This window comes from Corvus hawaiiensis, chromosome 8 (assembly GCF_020740725.1).
Source record: "Corvus hawaiiensis isolate bCorHaw1 chromosome 8, bCorHaw1.pri.cur, whole genome shotgun sequence".
Lineage (NCBI taxonomy): Eukaryota > Metazoa > Chordata > Aves > Passeriformes > Corvidae > Corvus > Corvus hawaiiensis.
The window spans coordinates 38,401,494-38,424,814 of NC_063220.1; the positions used below are offsets into that span (position 1 = coordinate 38,401,494).

At 47.1% G+C, this 23,321-nt stretch overlaps 1 protein-coding gene across 7 annotated transcripts in view; it reads right to left on the reverse strand.

Annotated features, from left to right (window-relative positions):
* Nucleotides 1–672: 672 nt before the first annotated feature.
* MICU1 (mitochondrial calcium uptake 1) overlaps nt 673–23,321 on the reverse strand; it is an 84,355-nt gene continuing 61,706 nt past the window's right edge. For all 7 annotated transcript variants that reach the window (XM_048311345.1, XM_048311344.1, XM_048311343.1 and 4 more), the window contains 4 exons: nt 12,465–12,602; nt 8,288–8,396; nt 2,832–2,921; nt 673–1,457 (listed from right to left, as the gene is read on the reverse strand). In XM_048311345.1, coding sequence (XP_048167302.1) covers nt 1,294–1,457; nt 2,832–2,921; nt 8,288–8,396; nt 12,465–12,602 — 501 coding nt within the window. In that variant the 3' untranslated portion in view covers nt 673–1,293. The remainder of the gene's footprint in view (nt 1,458–2,831; nt 2,922–8,287; nt 8,397–12,464; nt 12,603–23,321) is intronic.

Consider the following 23,321-nt stretch of genomic DNA (forward strand, 5'->3'; position numbering starts at 1 on the left):
GAGGAAGATGACTCTAGGTGGAGTGATCAGGATTAATATCCCCGTATGAACCATGGAATCCTACAATGGTTTTGGTTGGAAGGACCTTAAACCCACCCCCTGCCACCCCTGCCATGGGCATGGACACCTCCCACTGTCCCAGGCTGCTCCAAGCCCCAATGTCCAGCCTGGCCTTGGACACTGCCAGGGATCCAGGGGCAGCCCCAGCTGCTCTGGGCACCCTGTGCCAGGGCCTGCCCACCCTGCCAGGGAACAATTCCTTCCCAATATCCCATCCATCCCCGCCCTCTGGCAGTGGGAAGCCATCTCCCCTTGTCCTGGCACTCAAGGCCCTTGTAAATATTCCCTCTCCGTGTTTCTTGTCACCTCCTTCAGGCACTGAAGACCACAGTTAGGTCACCCTGAAGTTTCTCTCCAGGCTGAACAATCCCACCTCTCCCAGCCTTTTCTCATAGCAGAGCTGCTCCACCCCTCTGATCATCTTGGTGCTCTTCTCCGGACCTGCTCCAGCAGCTCCAGGTCCTTCCTGTGCTGGGGAAGGAAAGTATTCCAGGAGTGATTTATCCCCTTTGTCTTTCCAGCTCTGGAAAGTCACGGGGATTTTTCCCCATCTTCAGTGGCCCAGCCCCAGGCTTGGGTGAAGACCTGGAGCAATGCAGAGACAGAGCCAGGTTGTTGTGAGCAACATCTTTACATGGTATTTTACAGAGGACAGCACCCGGCAGCCAACGCCTGTCAGCTCCTTCCCGGGACAAGTCCCCACGGAGAGGGCTCTCCATTTAGGAAATTAATTAGGGAGCTCCTGCAGCAGGATGCCTGTGCACAGCAGGAAGGGCAGGAGAGCCAGTTGCTCCACTGCTTTTAGCTGCTCTTCCCCAGAGGCAGCACCTCTGCCCCCGTGCAGCACGGAGCTTTTGGCTGGCTGAAATCCTGGCCTGGGATCCAGGAAATCCAGGAATCGCACGGCTTTTCTGAGGAGCAGTCTGAGAATCAAAATAACCCCCATGCCCTTTCTTCATAGCATTAAAGAGAGCTGCTTCTGGGCCCAGCTCTCGAGCAGGGCACACCACGCTGCGGAGGTGGTGGCAGTAAAAGTCCTTTCCCTGTTCCTGAGAGAGAGGAATACTGAGGAGCCAGCAGCAAGCAAATACAACAGGCATGGATTTCTAACTCGGATTTACAAAACCCTCCTGTTCCAGACAGCCTGGACTCTCCCGAGCCTGGTGCCACCTCCCAGTGCCCACGGGCTGTCAGGGCTGCTCCAGGGAATGGGGGTGCTCCTTCCTGACCCCCCTACTGCTGCTTGGGAGCCGTGAAGTCCCACGCTGTCTCCTGGGCACACTTCCACATGGCCCTCATGAGCCGGGTGAAGCCCATGTCCTTGGGCTTCTCCAAGCCCCTCATCAGCCGCTGCTTCATGATGGCAACAAACTCCTTGTTGCTCAGCTCCCCGTTCCCTGTGAAAAGGAGGAAAAATAATCAGAGATCCACCAGCAACCTCCTTGAAATGATAACTTTAAAGGGCAGCAGCCACGAGTGTCCTTTCCTGCAGAGACTAAGACCACATTTGGCTCTCACCTCCCAAAATACCCTGCTGAGCAAGGGTTCCCGAGCCACAGAGTTTAAATCCCAACCCTATGGATGCTTGCAGGAGGCAGAAAAGCAAATGCAAATCAAATGTTCGTGTCCTCACAGGAAACACTGCTTTAAGTGATTTAGGAAATTATGGGTGCACAGATTTTTCTTAATGGAGTAGAAGGAAAGGCTTGTTGATCTGATGAATGAGGTTATGGAGAATGCTGCCACTGGGCAGCAAAATTCCAGCAAACTATCAAGGGGTGAGCAAAATTCCCTCCAGTACTGCAGGTTTTTAATGTCTGTAAACACTGATGGAATGAAAACAACAAAATAATAATGAAAACAAGAGGTCTGTGCCCGCTTTTCTACTTGATTTCTTCCTTGGGGGACTCCTCTGGCAACCAGAGTCTTTCCCCCCAAAGATTTGCTACCAAAATATTTAGGAGATTCTCCTCTGAGAGAAGGCAAACAGGGAATATTTGGATACACTTCAGCACGCTCTAATCTCCAGCCTGATCATCTGGCTTGAAGATTGTATCAGAACAGTGGCAGTGAAGCACAGAGGAAAATAAAACAGGAGACCTTAGAAAGGTGCAAAGGAGCAGGTGGGGCTGAAAGCGAGAGGGAAAACAAGGAATAAAATAATGAAAGGCATTTTTTAATGTTCGTACTTATGCACCAGTGCTGCCACTCAGAGCTGCCAGATGCTGGTGACTGTGCTGGAGAAGCAGGGTGCCAGCCAGGACTCTGATTTTGGCTTGGCAGTTTTGGACAAATGCAGAAGTTCCAAGTTGGAATCGCTGCCATCTGGCAGAGACTCCAGTAACTCCCATTAAACCAAGCCAGGAGTGCTTCCGTGTGGCAACAACTACCCTGGAGCACTCGCATCCTCTGCAGAGCCACGAGCTTCCCAGCAGGGCACAGAGCTGACATTAATTAGTTAAAAATTAAGCTGACATTTGTCTAGGACACTTTGGAGAGAAAGCCCCATTCCGGCTGTTTCCAACACTGGAGCGCAACAGCTCATTTTGTTAAACAAACTGGAGTTCTGGGGGGGAAGGAAGGAGCAAAGCATGCACACCAAACCCTCCCATCCATGCTCCAGGATCCACATCTCACAAGGTGGGTACATTGGATCCCCTTCCCAAAAGGGCGGGGATCACCACAGATCCGTGGACGAAGAGCCCTGTTCCCCTGGACTTTTCCCCTGGACTGACTCTCCCGGCCCAGCTGAGGTTGCGGTGCTCACTCACCGTCGCAGTCGAAGAGCGCGAACACCACGTCGCACACGTGGTCCGAGAGCTCCACCTTGGCCACTGTCCTGGCCACCTGCTGCATGGTCACTGCAACAGAGGGAGGGCACAGGGTCACAGAGGGGTCAGGATGTGCTGGCCACAGCGGGAGGCTCCTGTTCCTCCCTGGAAAATGGCCTTTGTGTCTTCAGAGAGGCCTGGAATAAGCTCGACCAACGAGGCAGCTCCTTCTGACAGAGTTCCAAAGATGATACTTTATCAAGCACTATCCCAGGAGGCTGGGAATTACAAAAACTGCTTTTCCTGATGCAACCAGTAATTGCTGAATGAACCCACCTTCCCACAGGGAGCACACCAGGTTAACCTTGCAATAAAATAAAGAGTTGTAAGGAGTATTTCCCTTTTCTCCCCACACCGGCAGCAGAGAAGTGAGCAGGAGTTTTATTCCCACCTTTCGAAAAGGGCAATCCAGGAGCTGTCAATCTGGAAGGGTTAGGCAGTTGATTTTGCTGCACAAATGGGAGAAAAAAAGCCCTCACTAGGCTGGTGTGAGTATTTAAATTGCTTCCCTACAAAGCCTGACCCAAGGAAATGCCATCCCCAGCAACTGGGATCAAAGCTTAGCTGTGGAGTAAGGGAAAAGAGGGAAGTGATGCACCACAAAACCAGACTGAGACCAAAAACAGCCTCTGCTTTCCTCCACAGCATCCTTATGGGTTTCTGCACCCCCGGTCCTTCAGGAATTTTGGAGAGTTAAGTGTGTCAGAAAGGAAAAAATAATCATCCAATATAGACTGTAACTGGATTAATTACAAACTGCATAAAATATTTCTAATTGGATTTTTTTTTTTTATGATTGTTTACATTATTGGTACCTTCCACCCCATTTCTGCTCCCCTGAGTGAAATTTGGGGTATTCTGAGAGGAATTCACAGCCACCATCAGGTCATTTTCCCCACAAAACCACTCCTTTTACTAAATAATGCAGGAGAAAATTGAAATTACACATTATCTATATGTGAAACATATATAATCTCAAGTAGGACCCTGCTTTTCCCACGTAATTATTCTTCTTGAGTGAAATTCCTTTCCTCCATGAGTGACGTAGCTCCAGTCAGCAGTCATTACTCTGTATTTCCTCAGACAGCAACACCAAATTGCATTTAATTTGTTGTAAATGTACAACTTCTCTCAAGGTGCCTCACCTCCATGCCATCCTCCCCTCCTGGTGCCCTAGGTACCCTATTGCTGTAGCCTTCCATGTAAAGAAAAAAAGTTAGAATGATTTCCTAGATCACAGAATCCCAGTCTGGTTTGGGTTGGAAGGGACCTCAAAGCCCACCCAGTGCCACCCCTGCCATGGGCAGGACACCTCCCACTGTCCCAGGCTGCTCCAAGCCCCAGTGTCCAGCCTGGCCTTGGGCACTGCCAGGGATCCAGGGGCAGCCCCAGCTGCTCTGGGCACCCTGTGCCAGGGCCTGCCCACCCTCCCAGGGAACAATTCCTCCCTAACACCAAATCTAAATCTCCCCTTTCAGTTTAAAACCACTGCTCCTCGTCCTAAGCCCTTTAATTGTAAGTCATGGTTTTGTGCTGAGATTTCACCCCCTCCTTCCATCTCTGCAGGGATTCTCCTGATCCCTCCTCTCCTATTTATTTTTCACAGCCACAGTTTTCCCAGCTGGGACTTGTACTCACAGCCACCAGTTCCTGCTTCCTCTCCTATTAATCCAACTGGACAAGTGTCAGCTCCATCCCATCATTCTTTCTCGATGCCAAAGTGACTTCACAGGGGCTGCATGACTGTGCTGTGCTCTGTTAGGGCTATGTTGGTTTTTAAGGAATCATAGGCAAGGGGGAAAGCGTCTCCACTTTCCATTTCCAAGCACACACTCCAGACTACAAGGTAGCTCGGGGAATCAAATAAAATTGAAGTAAACCTGCTGGAGTAATTTCTTTACCATTTCACAAAATGAAATAGGTGCTGTCTGGGGAACATCTCTTCAAACAAAGCCTGCCCAGGTTTGGGGTTCTGGGACAGAAATTTTCCTGGATTTCATACCATCAAAAATGAGTTCCACATTTGTCTTAAAAAGCTTCTAAAATTTCATGCATTGGTATCTCCCACTGGTTCCTTTAATGAGCCATCTGAGTTATTTTATGCAAGTTTAGTGTCTGACACAGTTATCCTTTTTTTCCACTCTGATTTCCAGAACTGCACCCTGAGCAATGCCTCACCGAGTGCCTGCAAACGGAGCTTCGCTCCAGGCCAGAGTCTCGCCAGATGGCAAACTTCACTTTTTCCTCCAGTTTGAGATTAATCACACATTTGGCCAAAACAATGGACAGCTGGGCTGCTGCCTTTGTTTTCCAAATGGCACTCGGGGTGATGGGAGCAGAGCTCCCTGCCCTGGGCCATTCCAGGATGGAAAGGCAGGACACATGTGTCTTGGGCTCCCAGAAATCAGTCTCACGTTGATGCCCAGGTTTCATTTCAAGGCTCCCAGTGTGAAATGTTGGATGCTATCACTGACAGCAGAGCTACCAAAATCTGTTTAACTTTTTACAAATTATTTGCATGAATGCGTGCTGGAACACCCATGCAGGAAAGAGATGGATAAGCCTTATGCAATCCTGTGGGCACAGCACATTTTCCTTTGTCTCCTCAAACCGTGAGGCTGCAGCTGAGCAGAAGCTGTTTTGACATCAAAGGGCACATGACAGAAAGTCATGGAGATCAGGGAGAAAAAAGCAGAGCTCCCAGACCAAAGGCAGAGCCAACCCTGTGTTTGTGCAAATATCCGCAGCCGTAAATACGTAAAGGAAGGAAATTCCTTGGAGAGATCCCAAACCTGACTGCAGGTGGCCCAGGGCAAGTGGCTGTAGGGGATCCTGTTGGATATGGGGGTCTCCAGAGACCCCTCACAAGTCTTCCCCTCCCAACCACCAGCACTGCCAGTATTCCAGAGGAGCAATCCCAGCTGTGCTTCCAGGAGGAATGACTTCTTCCGTCCATCTCCAAGGCAGAGCAAAGCAAGCAGCAATTCCCCGACTGCATTCCAAGCTCACCTCTGCCTCCTTCCCGATTCCCTGTCAACTCTGCAGCCGTTTCAAGCAGCATAAGTCAAACAAAATGATTTAGTGAACCTCTCCGGGGCTCCAGCCCTGCTCCAAGCACGGATCAGCAGCAGGCTCAGCTATCTCCCCGTGCTTTGGCCCATCCATGGCTTGCCCTGAGCCCCAGAGGAGTTATCCTGTGGCTCTTCGCCAGGAGAAGGGCTGCTTGGAAAGCCTGGCTGCCCACAGTGCCAGGAAAAGTGCAATTCACACCCTCCTGAAAGGGGAATAAGCACCAAATTCAGTTCCTGTCCTGCTTCCAGCTGTGAGCCCAGGCTGGGGAAGTCTTCTAAGGAATGCTTGTGATTTAGGAGAATGACAGCTATTATGTTGCTGGGAAAATGAAAGATGGGCTAACAAATAATCTGGGTGTTTTTAAATGGGTCATTAAAATACAGGTTTATGATCCTTTTTAGAAGAAGAACCGACTTTAGCTCAGCACAGAAAACAGGCTGTCAAGCTCTGGCTGTTTGGTAGCAGCCATTTTTTCCCCTCTGAAATTTTAAACAGCCCTTCTAAAATCATAATAATGTTTGCTGCATTGTTAGCAGCAAATTATTACACAAACTAACCTCTTCCTAGTCCCCATCCCAGGAGTAATTTTTACATTTGTTAGTTCGTAACAAGCAACCTTGTGAAAGCTTGACTTTTGGGAGGGCACACCCCATTTATGGTTTATTTGATTTAAATCTGGTTCCTGCCCAAGAAAGGTTCCCTTACCCCAGCCAAACACTTCCAGTTCAGTGTCTGCACGAGCTCATTAATGGCACTTAATTAAACAGCAATCACACTGATTTACCAACTGCATACAGACCTAAATTCTGCAAAAATGCATATTCCATGACAGGACAATGCTAATTTCCTGTAGGCACTGAGTAAATTGGATTTGCTGGGCTATTATCTCCTCTGGGATGCTGCTCAGAGCAGCAGCAGCACACCCAGACTTGGTATTTTACTTTTAAATGAAAGAAAATCCTATCAGGTTCTTTTAAGTCTTATGGTAGTGATGATCTAAACCAGAGAGTACAGATGATTTACCCCCAAAAATATTTAAGATGAGAAGGGCTGCTGACACACACAAGAAGAGATGTGACACGTTTGTTTCCCTCTGCAATTCCACTGCCCCAAAACCTATGCCTTAATATTCCCACAACAGCAGCAGCTGGAATAGCTGATTTCCACAATGTTTAATTCTGCAGCTGCCTAAATAAATCAGCTTTAACTTTGTAGTAGACAAGAATTTCCACTAAGCCTAAAAATCTTTTAATGAGTTTGCCATCTTTTTTTTATATTCTCAGTCTGTTAAAAAAAAAAAAATCTCTCTTAAAAAAATCTAGAAGAGCAAAGCACACACTTGTGATGGATCCTGGCAGCAGAGCAGGACTTTGGTTTGAAATATGTTTGGGGGGTTTTTTGCCCTTTTTTTCTTTTACAACAGCATGTCAGATCTAAGAACATACCTGAGACAGACCAGCTCAGAGAAGGAAACATGATGAGGAGGAGGAGAGTATGGATTGGTGGGATCAATAAACCACATTATTACCAAGGTCCCCAGGAAACACCAGCTCTGAGGTTTATTCAGCCCACTCCTCTGGACTGTAGGTTATCTGAAATAGAGTCTCTGGACAGACTTTAATGCTCAGTCTGGGATCTCAGTGGTGTTCCAGTGCTCCCCCTCTTTCCCTCCACCAGCACTCCCAGGAGCTCCAAAGGTGTTTGCCCCTGCTTGGACTTCCAATCAGAAATGCAGCATCCAGCCCTTATTTCTAGGCAAAGTCTGATTTTTGAGCAAAGCTGAAACAAAAGAAGGGTTGAGCAGTTCCTACCACCAGCCCCACTGCTGGTGTGCCTCTGCCACATGGACCAGAGACCTTCACAGAAGGTAAGTCTGCAAGAACTTTTTAATGCTCATTTTGGAAGTCTTTTATACAAGGAGAAAAGAAGGTCACTTCAGAAGATGGGGATGAAGAAGAAACACTGGTGTCCCTGGGACCTGGAGCCAGAGCATGTGGCACACTTATCAGGTCACCTTGCCTCTGCACATAGCAGAATGGGCCTGCTGAAGGTACCACCATGCAATCACTGCTTCCTCATCCATTCAGGCTACATTCAGCCTTTTTTCTGCCTGTATCTCAAACTGTGGAAGTAGAAAACCTGAAATCCCTCTTTATGCGTGGATGTACCGAGCTAAGCACCTCATTACAGGGAGGAATTGCAGTTTGGGTACACTTTTAACCTATCAGCCTGGGCTTGTTTGACATCTTCCCAACTCCAAAGACACGGCATGAGTTGTGCTCCCTCAGGTTTTCAGCACCTGAACATCCCACAGGTTTTAATACCTTTATCAAGAGAAGCTCCAGCCATGTGGTAGAAGCTCAAAGCCGTGTCCACATCATTTATGTTCTTCAGAAAAGTGAAGAAGTTCTCCACTTCCTCAAATGTGAGCCCCTAGGACAGAGAAAAGACACTCATGTGGTGATGGGAAACGGAGATCAGGGACAGTGCCTGGAAATGACAAAGTGACTCATTGGCCCAAAGTCGTAGCCAGAAGGGAATTCATCTGCACACTCCAAAAACTCAGCCTTGGCACTTGAGGATGTGAGTTGTGACCTGTACTTTTGTTCCCCTCCTGCTTCACACTCCTGGCCCCCACCAGTCCTGCAATGGGAGGGGACTGAAAACCATTTCCCAGGTGAGGGGGGACACCACCAGCCTGTAGTTGGGGTGCAGGAGACCACTGCAAACAGGTGAATTTATAATGTTTTTTGAAGCCTGCACACTTGCAATGACAATATGAAACAGTCTGTGCACTGCAAGGTCTCTCCCAAGAGGCTCAGGGATCCCTGGGGGCATCCATGTCTTCTTACCCAGTGTGACAGAAGGTGACACTGCAAAGCACAGAGGTGTCCCAGTTTGCTTTGCTGCTGGAGGCAGGATCCCTGTCTGCTCCACTTACCTGGGCCAGGTGAGCGTGTACTCGGTGAGTGCCGACAGCCACGCTCTGGGATAGTCATGGAAAACATCCTGAGATCCCCAGGAGAGGAAGTGCCGATGAGCACAGCTCTGGGAACCCCACCTGGATACACTACACCTGATCTTATCAACCTGTTCAGCTCCAGCACAACCACAGCAGTGCTGGGACAAGAGCTGGAGCCTCCAGCTCCTCCAGCACAGCCACGGCATGGAGCCAAGGGAGGAGGTGAATCATCACCACAGTAATAACCACTCAGACTCCCTCTCTGGGAGGGAGAAATCAGCTTGTCAAGAGCAGTTCAGGTTCAGGCTCCTCCTATCCTGCCTGGCACAACAGATTGATAGAGCAAGATACTAAAATTCCTAACTGCAGAACATGGCACAGTTCCACGATCTGGATGTGTTCAGCAGGTACTGTCAAATATAAATTTACACAATCTGCTGTAACTCTGCTTGAACAACCTCTAATCAGGGAAGAAGCCACTAATCTTTTGAAAGATAAAGAACGTTTTTAAGGCCTTTCCACACAGACATTTGCAGCTTGTTCCTATCTTTGCTGTGAGTGAGTATGTGGCACTGCACTGATGATCTACGTGTGCACCGACACATGCAACAGCAGCTTTGCCAGCCCTGGATTCGTGGATCTGGGCCAAAAGGGATGAGATGGCAAAATGGGAGAGCACATGTGGACAACAGAGCTGCCTGAAGAGAGAAATCCCTGGTGTCTCTGCAGGGAGCTTTCCTCAGATGTTTGCCTGCTCCTCTTCCCAAGAGGAACGCTAGGATGCGCAGGACAATTAAATTAAATACTGTCCTAGGAAAAAAATAATCCACTAAATCAGGTACTTCTGCAGGAAGCACTGCAAAGATCCCTCTGTTTTGTACAATGGTTCTACCAGAGAAAATATCTTTGCAATTATCACGATGCCTCCCTGCCTGGGAGCAGGGCACTGAAAGTGCAGAAAGTCGGGAGGAACCATGAGGTGTGTGGCCACTTCCAGGCCAGCAGAAGACACTGTGCTGTGATCTGCCTGCTCTGTTTGGGACATCTGAGGTTTGTAGTGTTCTGAACAAAGAGCCATAAGCCTCGTATTTTCCTGGAATTCACAAAATGGCAGACGCCAAGGGAAGCAGCACTGCTGTCTGTGCAAAATGGATCCTTGTTTGGAATCCTGGCATGGTTTGGGTGGGAAGGGACCTCAAAGCCCATCTCATCCCACCCCCTGCCATGGGCAGGGACACCTTCCACTATCCCAGGGTGCTCCAAGCCCCGTCCAACCTGGCCTTTGTGGTCCTTTCATCAGCTGGAAAAGCAAAATCAGTGACACACGTGTATCCTACAAATCCTGGCTTTCATGTGAACAAAACCACTGAATGTCTGTAGCAAGAATACCATCAGTATTATGAAATTTAGTATTTTTTTGAGGAATCCTATAGGTGAGGCTGGCATCAGCATTAACTCTATTCCACGGAATAAAATAAAAATAAAATAAAAATCAGAGACTGGGACAGCCTCAGACAAGTCAACAGATGAATGATCACGTCTTTCAAGGCATTTGTAGTTCCATCTGTTGATTCATAAGCCTGAATCCCTTCATCACCCAAGTAATCCTCACAAAACATAAGCAGGGAGACTCCAGAAGCACTTAACCTGTTTGTAACACAACAGCTCAAACACCTCCTGCAAAAATTAGGGCTTTTCACCTGGGAAGCCAGGTGTTTCACCTCACTGCCACCCCCTGCCATCTCCGCAGAAAAATATCCCAGCCAGCCCCCAAAGCATGTGTAGAAGATTACATGAACCACGAGTTTCTGAAGAGACAGCTTGGCTTTCCTAGCAGTTAGGGGGGCATAAACCAAGTGATACCTTGCTTGTGAATATTACTGATGACTCGGGTCCTTTTTACTAGGAGAAAAGCAGCTGTGTAAGTACAACTTGAGGAGGACAATCATAAGCAACGTTAAACAAAGCAGAGTGTGGCAGCTCTGCTGAATAGGCTAAGTTCACCTACCCAGGGGAGGATGGGATTTTTCCTCAAGAAAAATAAAAATAATGAAAGCAGATTAGCAATTAATACAAGAAAACTTACCACTCCCAAAAGCAGGAATGCAGAATAACAGCACTGGAAAACAGCTAAAGATTAGATTAAACCCAGAGTTTTATCGTTTTGGAGGCGGACAGGGTTGCCTTGTGCAGCCAAGGTAATTGCATCAGACAAGGAGGACAAGGTTTGGCACATTCCATAAGAAAGCTCTCACAAGGGAACTGCACTTCCAAGGGAAAGCCTTACTGGGGAAGTTCGAGACAGTTTCTGGGCATTTCATCCTCAGCAGTGTAAGGAATCATGAATTTTCCACCAATTCTGTTCCTTGCAAATATCATTTTTTTTGTCCTATTGCCCATTTTCTCTCCTTGAAAGGCCTTGGAATAAAGGAAGATAAAGACTTGCTCTGATTCTGGCTGGCTGTAAATAGAAAGACAGTCTGGCTGATTTGGGGATGAGGAATAAGGTAAGAACAAGAAGTTCTTCCTCTGGCACAGATGTCAGGGTCTTGGCTTACACATGAAAGGAAGAAAACATCTGCTGTAGGAAACCTTCCAAAATAAATCCCTCTGCCTCTTTTCTCATATATCCAGCTACTGTTCAGTAGTATCTATACACACATACATACATATATATATACACCCCAAAAATCACAGGAAAAGAATCAACAATTTGCAAGCTTTAACAACAGAGCTGATATTTTCTATTAGACACACATTGCATTTAAGCACTTTTTCCTGGAGAAATCAAATTATTCCTGTTAATGTAGGAATCCCATTAGGAACAAAAAAAGGACCAGACTCTGGTAAAAACTTTTGTTTTATAACACACTTGGCATCTAAACCAGTTAAGAAATAAACTCCAGTTCTGATGTCAGAAGAAAGCGGCTCTAAAACAGCCAGCCAAAGACTTTCCATCCATTCTCACTTTGATGAATTGCTTGTTTATATCCTAGTTAATAAAAGCACATTCCAGCTTAATAAAAGAACATCCATTATAGGAGCAGATGTAAAATTCTAATGCTCAATAATGTCTCAGCCCATACTTACCTTACCTGATAAAGCACATCTTGTGTTATGGATATCTTATTCCAAAGTCTCTCACTGAATTAATGAGTGCAGGGTGTGCAAACTTACTCCTAAATGGTGAGTAATTTTTCCCAGAAGTTAATAACTAAATAATAAACTGCCTGGTCTGCAGCTAATGAATCCAAGGTCGAGCCAGGAACTGGGAACACGGCTTCAGTGTTTGTTCTGGCTCCAGACCCAGGGTGCCATTCAGCAAATTGAATTTTTAAAATTACAGCATCTATTTTCATAAGGAACAAACCTACAGCCTGAACTGGCCACTGACCACTGCATTCCCAGCTCTTCCCTCTCTCCACCAGGGCTTAACATGCAGCGGATACTTTTCCGAAGAAGACAGGAATTAACTCATTTCTCAGCCCAGCCTGGGCTGGCTGAGAAATTTCCCCAAATTTTCCATGAACGCCACTGACCTCTCCATCCTGGAAGTGCTTCTTGAGCTGTTTCAGCATGACAGTGAGCTTCTTGGACTGCACCCCGCTGTATGCCAGCAGCATGCTCCCGAACTGCCGCTCCGTGATCCGCCCCTCCACCGGGTCGTGCCGCTCGAACTGGAAGGGAAAGGAAAACAGGGAGATGAAAACAAGGAGCAGCAGAAAGCTCCAGCCAAGGCATGAAGCATAAAAAAGGCACCATAAAAAATTGACACTGCAGGAAACACTGGTGAAGGAGAAATCCTGATGTGCTCCAATATCTGCTTTCCCCAGGATTGTCTCTCAACGTTGTCCCTACGTGCAATTCCTTGGACAGCTCTTGGGAGAAGCCTTTGTATCTTGTCCTCTCAGTTTCATCCCACAGGACTGAGCTAATGAGGGGTTCCATGGTTGCTCTAAACAGGGACAGTGGTTAATAAACCAAGGAGAAGTCCTGTAAAAGTCTTCTAATTTTACTCTTCTCTGCTCCAAGACCAAGTACCAGTGTCCCAGCAAGGGAAGGTTCGTGGATGCCTCCAGACTTCACCCTCCCCAAGTTCTCCTCATCCTCAGACCCTTCCAGTCCCTGACTCTTACAAAAGCTGCTGTGAGGCCCCTGCAGAGCTTCCAAAAAGCCCTTGGGCAGAGAACGGTTTTCTCCACTAAAGCATCTCTCCTGCAGTAGTTTATCTCCTGACTTTCACTGCAGGGAAGGAGGGAAGAGCTATTCCCCAGCTTGGGAAGGTGCTGGGTTGGAGCACCAGGTCTCTGCCCATTGAATAATGGGGATTACATCCTTTCCTTTTTCCCCACCTCTGTGAATCTACAAACATCAACATTAGACTTCACCCAGTTTCACAGATCTCAGCACTTGGGATCCCTTAGTTGGGATAGATTATATCCCTTCACACTTACCAGGAAACACAAGACCAACACTCCAGCTGATCACAAGCCAGACGATGACATTGAACAACAAAATTAATTTTTATACTCATGGGAAACACTTGGTACCAGTGATTGACATTCTGCTGCCTGCTGAGTTTGCCATTCCTGCCTCAGCCGCTCTTCAGTGCTAATGAATTTTTAATTATTAGCATATCAACCAGATTTTGGCTGCTTTTCCCAGTGGGACACCAAGGAAATCCTGATAAGTGAAGCACCAAGGCTGGAGGGATTTGTATGGGCAACTCTGGCAGGAGGGAGATCCCAAATGGAGAAATTCTGCTCCTCAGCCCCCTTGTGCTTTCACCTGAGTGGTGCCCAGAGTTTTGGGGAAAAGATGGTGGTTTCTACTGTCATCTGATACAGGCTTTGGGGATCACTCATGATGCAAAATGTGGGCCTCTCCCATCCTCCTGTGCTGGGGAAAGGAGAGGGAAAACTCATTTGGAGGAAATGTTCTTCATTAAAAAGCAAAAGTAGTAGTTTCTGCCATGCCTGAAGAATGCAAAGAAGTTTTACAATGCCCCTGGGACACAAAAATTTGCCATTGGTGCTGCTTCAAAAGCAGCACTGATGCTTTCTTCTGCTGTAATATTTCTAATTTCATCCCCAAAGACACAAACCAGCAGTTTTCTACCAACAGCCTTAAAATACCTCCAGTTTTAGCAGAGCTTTAGGTAGCATCTTTAATTAAAGGCTAGGAAACAGGTCCAAATATTTCAAATCAACCTCCTAAGTGGTGACTATGCTCAGAAAATCTCAAGTTGGTGTCTAAAGGCCCATCAACCCCCTCTCCCCCTGCCCTGCATTAAGGATCAGGCACTGGGCAGCTCCACGGGGTAACACAAGCAAGCACAGCTCCCTGCAGATGGGGAAATAAAGAACCAACTCCTTGCAGTACTTTTGGAACTAAACCTTCAGATTGTGGCCAGTTTTGCGCTACCAGATGCAAAAAAGACCAGAAAGGAAAAATTAAAAAGCTTTTCATCTTCATTTTTCTACTGATACACCACACAACTACGTGCAAGAAACAAAACAAAACAAAAGCCTGGAAATGATGGAATTTGTGCTGCTTATTATTTATCTCCCTTTAAAATTAACATCTCTAACATTAAATCAGAACAGTCAGATGCCCACTGTCACACACAGTGGTGCTCATTGCAAAGGTCAGCCCAGAAGGGGGCTGGGAAGTGAGAGCTGGTCCGCATCCAGTTCCCAAATTCCAATATAAGTACCACTGAACTGAGAAGAAGCAACAACATCACGGTGAGGGATCAAGAAAGTTCAAATCTTGCCTCCTAGCTACTGTCAGATGCATTTCAATTAATTACAGAAGGGATAAGCAGGGCATGTCATTCAAAGATGATGTAGACAAATTTCAGGGAGGGAATTCTACTTTTTTTTTTTCTGGTATGTCAGAGATTGTGCTTATCCATGAAGAAACTCGGCTTCAAAGGATTTGTGAGTGGAAACCCATTGATTTCTGATGAAAGAAAACCCCCAGCTACCCCTGACACCCCCTTTTCCCTCCTCCCTGTTGGGAGCAGAGATACATCCATGCTCCTCTACCCTCTGGAATGTCTTCTAGCCAAACACAACTCACCACTTGGAAATGAAAGAGGGTGCAAAGCCTACAGGAATTTTTCTTTCAGTACTCAATAGACAGCCTACAAACAGTGTTAAGTGTTAAAATCCTCTGGGAAAAGGCAGGGGAAATAGTGCCATTGCCAGGTAATCACGATTATTTGCCTCCGTGCACAGGATGACACTGTACAGGTTGTTTTTCTGGTCACTCGGGGGGGAAAACAACCCCAAACCCTACAAGGAGGGGACGCAGGGCACAGCACACGGACTCATTAGAGGCAAACGAGTCCTCTGACAGCCTTTCCCTTTCATGGATCTTAGAGAAGGAAAAGCAGGGCCAAAGCACTCCCTGACCCGGCATCGTTGCGACCGCCCAGAGGGGGACGGAGCAGCTCCTGCTCCCAGCATCCCACCAGGACAAACAGAGAGGACGGGAGTGCTGGCCCGTCCCAAACTGCAGCTCCAAAATCTGCCCACGCAGTCGGACAGCGCGGCCAGCACTGCCAGAGCCGCTTCCACTGGCAGCCGCTGGGTGCCAGCAGGATCCCGCATCCGCGCAAGGCAAGCGGAATGGGATGTAGTGCTGGCCAGCGCTCTCCTGCCGGCCAGGACACCCGAGGTGCCGAAGAAATTCGCTTGAAATATAAAAGGCCGTGTTTTGAAATTCATTCAAAGCCAACGTGACGTGAAAGGACATCCAAGGCGTTTATGGAACAGTTCACCGGGAACTGTAGTGACAGGACAGGGGGAATGGCTTCAAACTGAAAGAAGGGAGGTTTAGATGAGATCTTGGGAAGGAATTGTTCCCTGTGAGGGTGGGCAGGCCCTGGCACAGGGTGCCCAGAGCAGCTGGGGCTGCCCCATGATCCCTGGCAGTGCCCAAGGCCAGGCTGGACACTGGGGCTGGGAGCAGCCTGGGACAGTGGGAGGTGTCCCTGCCCATGGCAGGGGTGGAATGAGATGAGCTTTAAGATCCCTTCCAACCCAGGCCATTCTGGAATCCTACAGAAAGGGAAGAAGGCAGGAGAAATGGGGCGCAGCCCTTCACTTCACCAGCTTTGCTAGCCCAGTCCCAGCAGCCAGTCCAGATACACAGCAGGGTACTCCCTGATTCTTTGCTATTTAAAAGATTACCCATAACCTTAAACACGTGTTAAATAGTCCCAAACTCCCCCCAAACCTGACAGGATGAGCATATTCCTGCTCCTCTATAAGATGAAATGCCCAGTTTTGTTCAAATAACCCACTCTCCGTCCTTCTGAGAGAAAAGCTTCCTCATATGAGGAGAGCAGAGGACAAATAAGCAATTTCCCCTGCTTCCACATCTCCTTAATTGCACAACTTTATGGAAAGGCAATACAAGGATCCATCATAAAACAATAGACCCATAATATCTTTTCTTCCTTGCTTCACTGTTGTTTTCCTCCACTAACTCAATCCGCCTTGCCCTGCAGGAAATCAAATCCCAGGCTCTGAGGAGCATCCAGCCCAAACCAATTCAGAGACACCACCACGAGAAACATCCTGGTGGGAAAAAAAGAACCTGCTGGAGTTTCCTAAATGCAGACACTGGTTTCCTCTCACCTCTCCTTCTGCCAGCAAGGCTCACTGGTGGGAAATGAAGCAGCTCCGACGGCCTCAGGAAAAGGCCAAGTTTGGGTACCACACACGTCTCAGGGGAAGGTTTCTCTTCCCAGCTGACTCTCCTTCCTCCTCAATAAATTTGTCATAACCAATAGTATTAACAGGGGAAAACTCTACCAAGAACTCCAATGCTGAAATCCTCTCCAAGGGGAGAACGGGAGTTTAAAAAGCTGCTCAAAAAAGGGGGAGCAGCGTTTTGTGATTGCTGCCACCAGACCGAACTGGGCCCAAGAGAGCAACCCCTGCTCTGCAACTGGGGAGGGGACACCAAAGCCCTCAGAGAGGGCTCAGCATCACCAGACAACCACGAGTGGATGTAAAAACCTCCCATGGAAAAGCGGGATAGATTGTGCCCCTCCTTCCCAACCTGGCATTTTTGGGCCAGACACACACTGGGGCTTGTGTCTCTTGCTTTGTTTGCTGGAGAAGAAGATGGCTAAAATAACCTGCAGGCCCTTCCACTTGGCACAGGCACAAACAGCGTTTAGGATCCACCAAATCCCATCGGTGCAAGAAACACCCAGTTGTAACACGACCCAGCACACTGAAAACACAGCTCAGACTTTTCCTAAAGCAATGCCAAAAGGATATACTTCCTATCCTCTTCAAACACTCATATTAGCTAAATATCCAGCTGTATTTTAGCAGGCTCTTAAATTTTTAGGAAGGTTTCCCCTAAAAACCAAACAGTTGATATATTCCCTACAATCTCAAAGCAGGGATCTTAAATAAATAAATGTATGTGTGCCACGTTCCTAATTGAGACAGCGAAGAGAAGTACATCTTCAAGGACTTTTGGATGGAGAGAGAAGTGTTGAGGGATGATTTATGAGCTTCTTTCTGCTGGTTAAAAAAAACATCCATAGGAGAAATATTGCTAATACTAATTCTGTCGGGTTTAGGGGTAGTTGAAAAAGGTGACCTGTTCCCAGAGCTGCTCTGTGCATAATAAGGAATCAAAAGGGTCTGGGAAATAATGATTTGTAGGGTAATGATGACCCTTTAAAGTGGTATTTGCTCAAAGCTTTATTTGACAGGCTGTAATACATTATTTATCTGCAAACTACTGCAGCACTGGCTCTGTTTACTGTTCTGGAGAAGGAGGCTGCCAGGATCTCTTGTCAAGTTGCATATACAACTATGACAGGAAGAAAAAGAAAGGGGAAAACACTATATATTTCCCTAAATCTCAGCAACCTCGTCTGTCCAAAAAAATTTAATGTATTTGTGAGTAAGCTGAAGTGTTTGCACAGGCACCAAATTACTGCCAAAAAAAAAGAAAGGCAGAAGTTTCTAAAGGGTTTTTGTCTGGGAAGATTGAAGATTTAAAACACTGATTTTTTGGGGGGGATATTTATGCTGAAAGGTTTCTTCTGTGGACATGGATCTAAAGCACTGGGTTTTGCAAGATGAAGCTCAGCCTGCTCTGGACACAGCCTACAAAGAGCCCCCGGGTGTAATTACTGCATTATTTGATAAAACCCCCTCAAAGACACAGCTCTAAAGATGATCAGAGCTGCCAACAGCAGGGGGAATGAAAATGGGAAGGAGGAAATGCCAAACCCAGCCTGGACCATCGCTTCTCTTTATCTTAAAAAATAATAAAGAAATCAAAGAAATGGGAGCTATTTTCACACGGGGAAAATCCAATCTTCCAAACGCTTTCCCTGTTGGCACTTTCCCCCCTCTGCCTAAGTGAATATGTAGCAGCCAGGTTAAAAACGTCCATCTGTCAGCAGCAGTGCAATCCCAGCAGACCTGATGTTGGAGAGAAGCTTTGGAGATTTCATTGACCTTGGCAAGCCACTGCTGCCTGCAAGGGGGAAAAACTCATTCCCATCACCAGCCACTCGTTCCGCTTTAACGAGCAATTAAAGAAAGGTTATGTAAAGATGGCTGCACTTGAACTTCAGCCCCATGAATGAAAATATCTTCCTGCAGGCTCTGAAGAGATCTGTGTTTTGAAATTCTGAGCAGCGAGGGAACGACAGGAAGGAAACCTAAAGAAAAGGAATCAGTAATGCTAAGGAAAAAGGACGTGTCTGATAAATTGAAGGGACAGAGAGGGGGAAGAGTTGAGCAGCCTCCTCATGTCTGCTCTCCAGAGCTGGCTCTGTTACTGCCATTCCTGCCCTTGACAATGCTCCTGGTACCAAGGAATAGAGCAGTTCTTCCATCCCACATGCTCCCTGAATAAAGAGGAAAGTTCAGAAGCAGAACAAACTCCCAGCCCTCCTGCAGGAAAACACACAGGACAGTGGAGCTGCAATTACCCGAGTGAAGCCATTACTCTGAAAAATACCAATATTCAAGTCTCCATGGAACTGCTCTACACAGTTTTATTAAGAAATACAACTCCCTCACTGCCTGTTAAGAGTTTCTGCTGTTCTGCTTGACCTTGGTGCTCGATTTCCCAAGAAGAGTAAGTTTGCAGGAGTTTAATTCAGCCTAGCAGGGAAAAGGGTCCTGCTCCCAAGTCCTTCCTGCATCAGCAGAAGCAAAGCCAGGGCCAAAGCACAGCCAGCCATGTGTGGAGGTGCAGAACAGCTCTGAATTCAGAACCTCAAAGGGGAGAAAGAGCAAGAAGACTGAGGTGTCTGTTCATCCAGAAGAAGGAGGAGGCAGAAGTCAGGTACCTGCTACAAGAACACGTTCACACAGACATCCCCAACCTCCTGCCCACCAACTTTCCACACTCCCTGGCTGTCGGTTAACTTGGTTGTGCACACATGAATAGAGCAGCATCTGTGCTAAATATCTTACATCTTCTAATTCATGGACTCTGACACAAACCTTCACACACTCCTGTGGCAAGGTAATGAATCCAACTAGCACTCCTGGGGCTTTATTTGCAGGGGTCCCGCACAAGGCTCTGCTGCACTGCCGAGCTCGGCAGCGGATTTACACACCCTTCATAAACCAAAGGAGCCTGTTGGTACAGAGCAAAGCCTTCCACTGCTGCTAATGAGCCAATAAATAGAATTTCCAATAAAATCCTCCACGGCTTCCCCTGCAGAACCACTGCATCAACCACACTGAAGTCACCCGGTTCAAATACAAGCAAGGCAGCAGCGGGTGTTTTCTCACCAGGTGGTTGCCCCATGAAGCCTCCATCCCAAACAAGAGGACGGCACAGCTGCTCCTCTATGTTCCAGCCTATCCCAGCCATGCTCACAAGCAGCTGCAGCACATGTCCTGCCACACCATGCCAGCCTCACTGGCACACTCTCGGACCACTGGATATTTTGGTGACCAGTGACAGGACCCAAGGGAATAGCCTGAAGTGGTGTCAGGAGAAGTTTAGGCTGGATATTGGGAAAAGGTTCTTCCCCCAGAGGGTGGTCAGGCACTGAACAGGCTCTTCAGGGAATGGGCACGGCCTCAAGGCCGCCAGAGCTCCAGGAGCGTTTGGACAATGCTCTCAGGCACAGAGTGGGATTGTTGGGGTGTCTGTGCAGGGCCAGGAGTTGGACTCCATGATCCTTGTGGGTCTCTTCCAACTCGGGACATTCTGTGATTTCACAGCTGACATGCAGATGCTTGATATGCTCTTATAATCCTGGGGCCCCCCAAACCACCCCAAAGACTCTTCCTCTGCCTTTCAGAGTGAGGCACTGGGAAGGTTTGATTTCTCTGGTGCAAATTTCCTCCCTTGGATTAGGGAGGAATCACTTAGGAACAGCATTTGTGGCATCTTCTGACTGAGGCCAGAAGCCCAGCTTTCGGTAACTCACCCGTGACAGCGAACCCCCACCCACCAGCACTCCCCCTGCTTAATGGAAGAAGGGACTGGAATTCAACCTGCCTTGGATTTCAGCTAAACTTTCCCTGGTGCACACTTAGGCATTTCATTACCTGCTCTGCTGTTCCTGATTGATGAAAATAACTTGTCTCAGACTCCTTTATGGTGACTCCTCGTGTTTCCTGAGACAGTTACATCTCCCTTCTGTCTTTCCTTTAAGCTGCACACACCATGGCCTCATAACTTATCCCTATTCTCAGATTTTTTTTTCCGTAATAATGCTCCACTCTGAATTCTTCCCAAGTCTTTGGCTGACACTGGACAAGAACTGAATGCCAGCTTTTCCCCAAACCTGAGATAGGGCAGTCAACCTGAAAGCTTCACGTGACCCTCTCCACTCACATGCCAAGACAAAAGCAGGCTGCCAGCTCTGAATGCCATCAAAACCAGGATGAGCTGTCCAGATCACTTCCACTGCCTGCCTAGAAATTCCCAGATTACATATGTATATGCTGGACTGTGCCTCCTTAACTAACTACAGAGTTCCCTGATATGAAACTATTCACACCAGTTGAATGATCCCACTTTTAACTGGACATGTCAGAAAATTCTGTCACCCACCACACTTCTATGGCTATCCACCAAAGGCAGGGACATCAGCCTCATTTCTGTTCCCTAAACTTCTAACACATGAAATGCAGAAGAAGGAATATGCAGGTCTGTGGGGTCTCCTGGTAACTCCCCTCTCCTTGGCACCAAATGCATCGTGGCTTTGTCCATCTCTGACTTCAGCAAGTACTTCTGGAGGGCAAAATCCTCCATATCCAGATCCTCTTTTCCTCCAGAGCTGTTTAAAGGTTATTGGTTATCAACACACGTTTTATCTAGTCAGGGCATGACAACAGTGACACAGACACATCACTCATCCTCTGGGATAAACAGAGGACTCACAGGCACGCTTCAGGCTTTCTGTATTTAGCCATCGGCCCATCCTCCTCTCCTTCCCCTGCAGCCAGGTCAGGAAATCACTAACAAAGAACCCAAACAACTTTTCTGTCTGTCATTAACTGCCCCACTGAAGAGGCAATTCCACCAGTGCTGGTTTGGCTTTTCAGATGTAAGGATCATGTGAAGGAAGAGAAAGCAAGTCTGGGACTAAAGCAGGAGGTACAGAACTAGGTGTAGAACTGACAAAGCTATGTAAGTATACAAAATCCATTACAGGACTGCTGAAAAGGCAGAATTTGTAAGGAAGAAGAGAAAATGTTACATTCCCCATCATTGTTCCCACAGGGGCCAGGTCAGTGGTGAGGCTGAAGTGAGAGGATCAGCAGGTAAAGGACAACTTTGAGAGACAACACAGCTAATCATGACAGAGACTGTCATAAAGGTGACTTAAAATAAAAATAAAAATGTCTTGTATAAGTTCAATAGCAAATTGACCTCTAAAAAGTCAGCATTTTGGGTCCTTCCTTACAAAGCTCAGCTAGTCTGACACTGTCAGACCTCATTTTTCAGGCTACTCAAAACAATTTATTTAAGTTACTCATTTTTCCCCTAAATGACTGCAGCAGAAACAAAGAAATGTGACTCATTACTGCAAACTTTGTTGCCTATGTTAACAAATCACTGAAAACCTGTATTGCTCTGCCAGCCCATATAAAAACAAGGCAGAATCCCAAAAAATCTTGAGTAAGCTGGTAACAACAGAGCAATTTTTAACACCTGGTACAGGATTACTCAGACACCAACTACCCCAACAACGGGACTCAGAAGAGAATGGCAATTGCAGACTCAAGTGATTACCCTAGAACCCAACTGAGCAGCATCAGAAATGCCTTCTGAAAGCAGAGTATTTGTTAAGACACGCCTGAGATCCCAAAGGATCCAGGACTTCCTAATCAAGTGTGTACAGATGGAAAAGCATCCATCACCCCTTCTTCATAAAAACCAAACCAGGCAGCAACTGTATTGGCATTGACCATGAAAACAGGAACTTCCAGGATAAAGAAGTTACTCCCACATCTCAGAACAGACACAGAAAATAAGGAATTTTCCGTATGACAGCAGTGATGTACCTTTGCCATATTCTTACAGAATCCCATTTTACTTTGCCTGGAAGACATTTTTCTTGGGAGGGACATTGGGGCACCCTTAATCCTTGGGTAAGATGACAAAATATGGAGATTAAATCAGTGCTATCAGCAGGTTGTGGGTTGCCTTGCAGGGGTGACAAAGGCATGGAGAACAAAAGGGCTCACACATCTCTTCTAAAGGCACTTCCAGAATCCTAAAATATTTAGGCTGGAAGAGCCCCACAGGCTGGCTGGGACTCTTTTGGTCCACCAAGGACACAGGAATATCTGGGACAGGCACTAACAAGCAGAAATTGCATAAACGATGATGTCAAGTCCTATTCATCTTCCAGACTCACAGAGATCTTCCTCTCCAAACCAAAAAAAGAGCCCGACACCACCTGTCCCAAGGGGACACAGCTGCAGAGCCTGGCCAGACAAACTTGTCACTGTTTGTCAAGATAAGCCACTCTGGCTGTAGGCATGAAGGCAAGGCAGTGGGAATGCAGCAAGGAAAAGGTGAGGACCTTTTGCTGGGCTGGTTCCTGGGGCTCAGCCTTAGCTAAGCAGGGCCACCCCATAACCCAAAAAACTGACCACAGCTTCCTCCAAGTAGCCAAACCCCAAAGAGTTGTCATAAGGCATTAAAAGCTTCTCCTCTACCTCTGGTTGTGGTTACTTTCCTCATCCTTTCCTTCCTGCAACTGAGTTGACTGCTGAGTCTCCATAAAATCACTGAAAATATACTTGCATCAAAAAAGAAAACAAGCAGAAGAGAAGAAAACACCAGGCCATGGTTACTTAAACCTGCTGTCAGCACTTCAGCCATTAGGAATCTTGAAATGCTCAGGGCTTTGCCTGATTTAATTC